Source organism: Cyprinodon variegatus, unplaced genomic scaffold, assembly GCF_000732505.1.
Source record: "Cyprinodon variegatus isolate N-32 unplaced genomic scaffold, C_variegatus-1.0 Scaffold1511, whole genome shotgun sequence".
Taxonomy (NCBI): Eukaryota; Metazoa; Chordata; class Actinopteri; order Cyprinodontiformes; family Cyprinodontidae; genus Cyprinodon; species Cyprinodon variegatus.
Genome location: NW_015151964.1, coordinates 110,123 through 110,994, shown reverse-complemented (window position 1 = coordinate 110,994; position 872 = coordinate 110,123). Strand labels below are relative to the sequence as shown.

Sequence of the window (872 nt, the reverse complement as noted above, 5' to 3'; positions counted from 1 at the left end):
ACCAGGCAGAAAGCTAATACAGCTTTAAAAAAAACAAAAACAAACACCTTATACTGACAGTCAAACATGGTGGTGGTAGTGTGATGGTCTGTACCTGCTTTGACATATTTAGAAGAGCCATAAATTCCTCACCAAAGTTCCCTAAAATGCATCAGTTTATCGCCTATATCTCAAGTGAATTTGGGTAATGCTGCAGGGTGATGAGCTAACAAAATAAGGGTTTTGGAACAAGTAGAAATTTGATTTCCACTATGGCATTATTTCAAACAGGGTGTTTGCACCAGAAAATATTTTATCTGTAGCTTCAAAAGTCTTCTGATAAGTTTCCTCACATATGCAATAGTGAGCATGGTGTGATGGCAGCTTTTACTAGACTGTGCTTGCATCAACATCTTTGACACCTGCCCACAAAGTTTCTGTTGTGACAGTTTGTTGGTTGACTGTGATAAACGGCGTGAAAGCAGCCTGAGAAGCAGACTCTGCTTCCTTTCCATTAAAGTAACAATGATAGACAAAGGGAGCATCATTTTCATCTTTTTGCAGGTCATTCTCTCGGGTAAGTATAGATTTAAATACCTTAACCTTTTGGTGTTCTTGAAATGTTTTCATTCTTCTTCTTTCTTTTGGTTAGGTGCATATTTTCTGTCATTATTTCATAAACAGATTTATTTATTTCTGTGCAGTAATTTCTTTTTTTGTGATTCATTTGACGATTCCTCTTCATAAAGGGGCTTCTGAGAGTGGCATCTTTGGAGGCAAAATTTCAAAGCCTCACTCTAGACCCTACATGGCTTCACTCCAGCTCAGAGGAGACCACACTTGTGGTGGGATACTCATTCGAGAGGACTTTGTTCTAACTGCAGCACACTGTA

General features: G+C 38.5%; 1 protein-coding gene across 1 annotated transcript in view; it reads left to right on the top strand.

The window, feature by feature from the left end:
* The first annotated feature begins 385 nt into the window (after nucleotides 1-385).
* LOC107103712 (mast cell protease 1A-like) overlaps nucleotides 386-872 on the top strand; it is a 9,953-nt gene continuing 9,466 nt past the window's right edge. The window contains exons 1-2 of the mRNA XM_015403516.1: nucleotides 386-556; nucleotides 729-872. The exon at nucleotides 729-872 is cut by the window's right edge and continues 6 nt beyond it. Of these exons, the coding sequence (XP_015259002.1) occupies nucleotides 505-556; nucleotides 729-872 (196 nt within the window). The 5' untranslated portion in view covers nucleotides 386-504. The remainder of the gene's footprint in view (nucleotides 557-728) is intronic.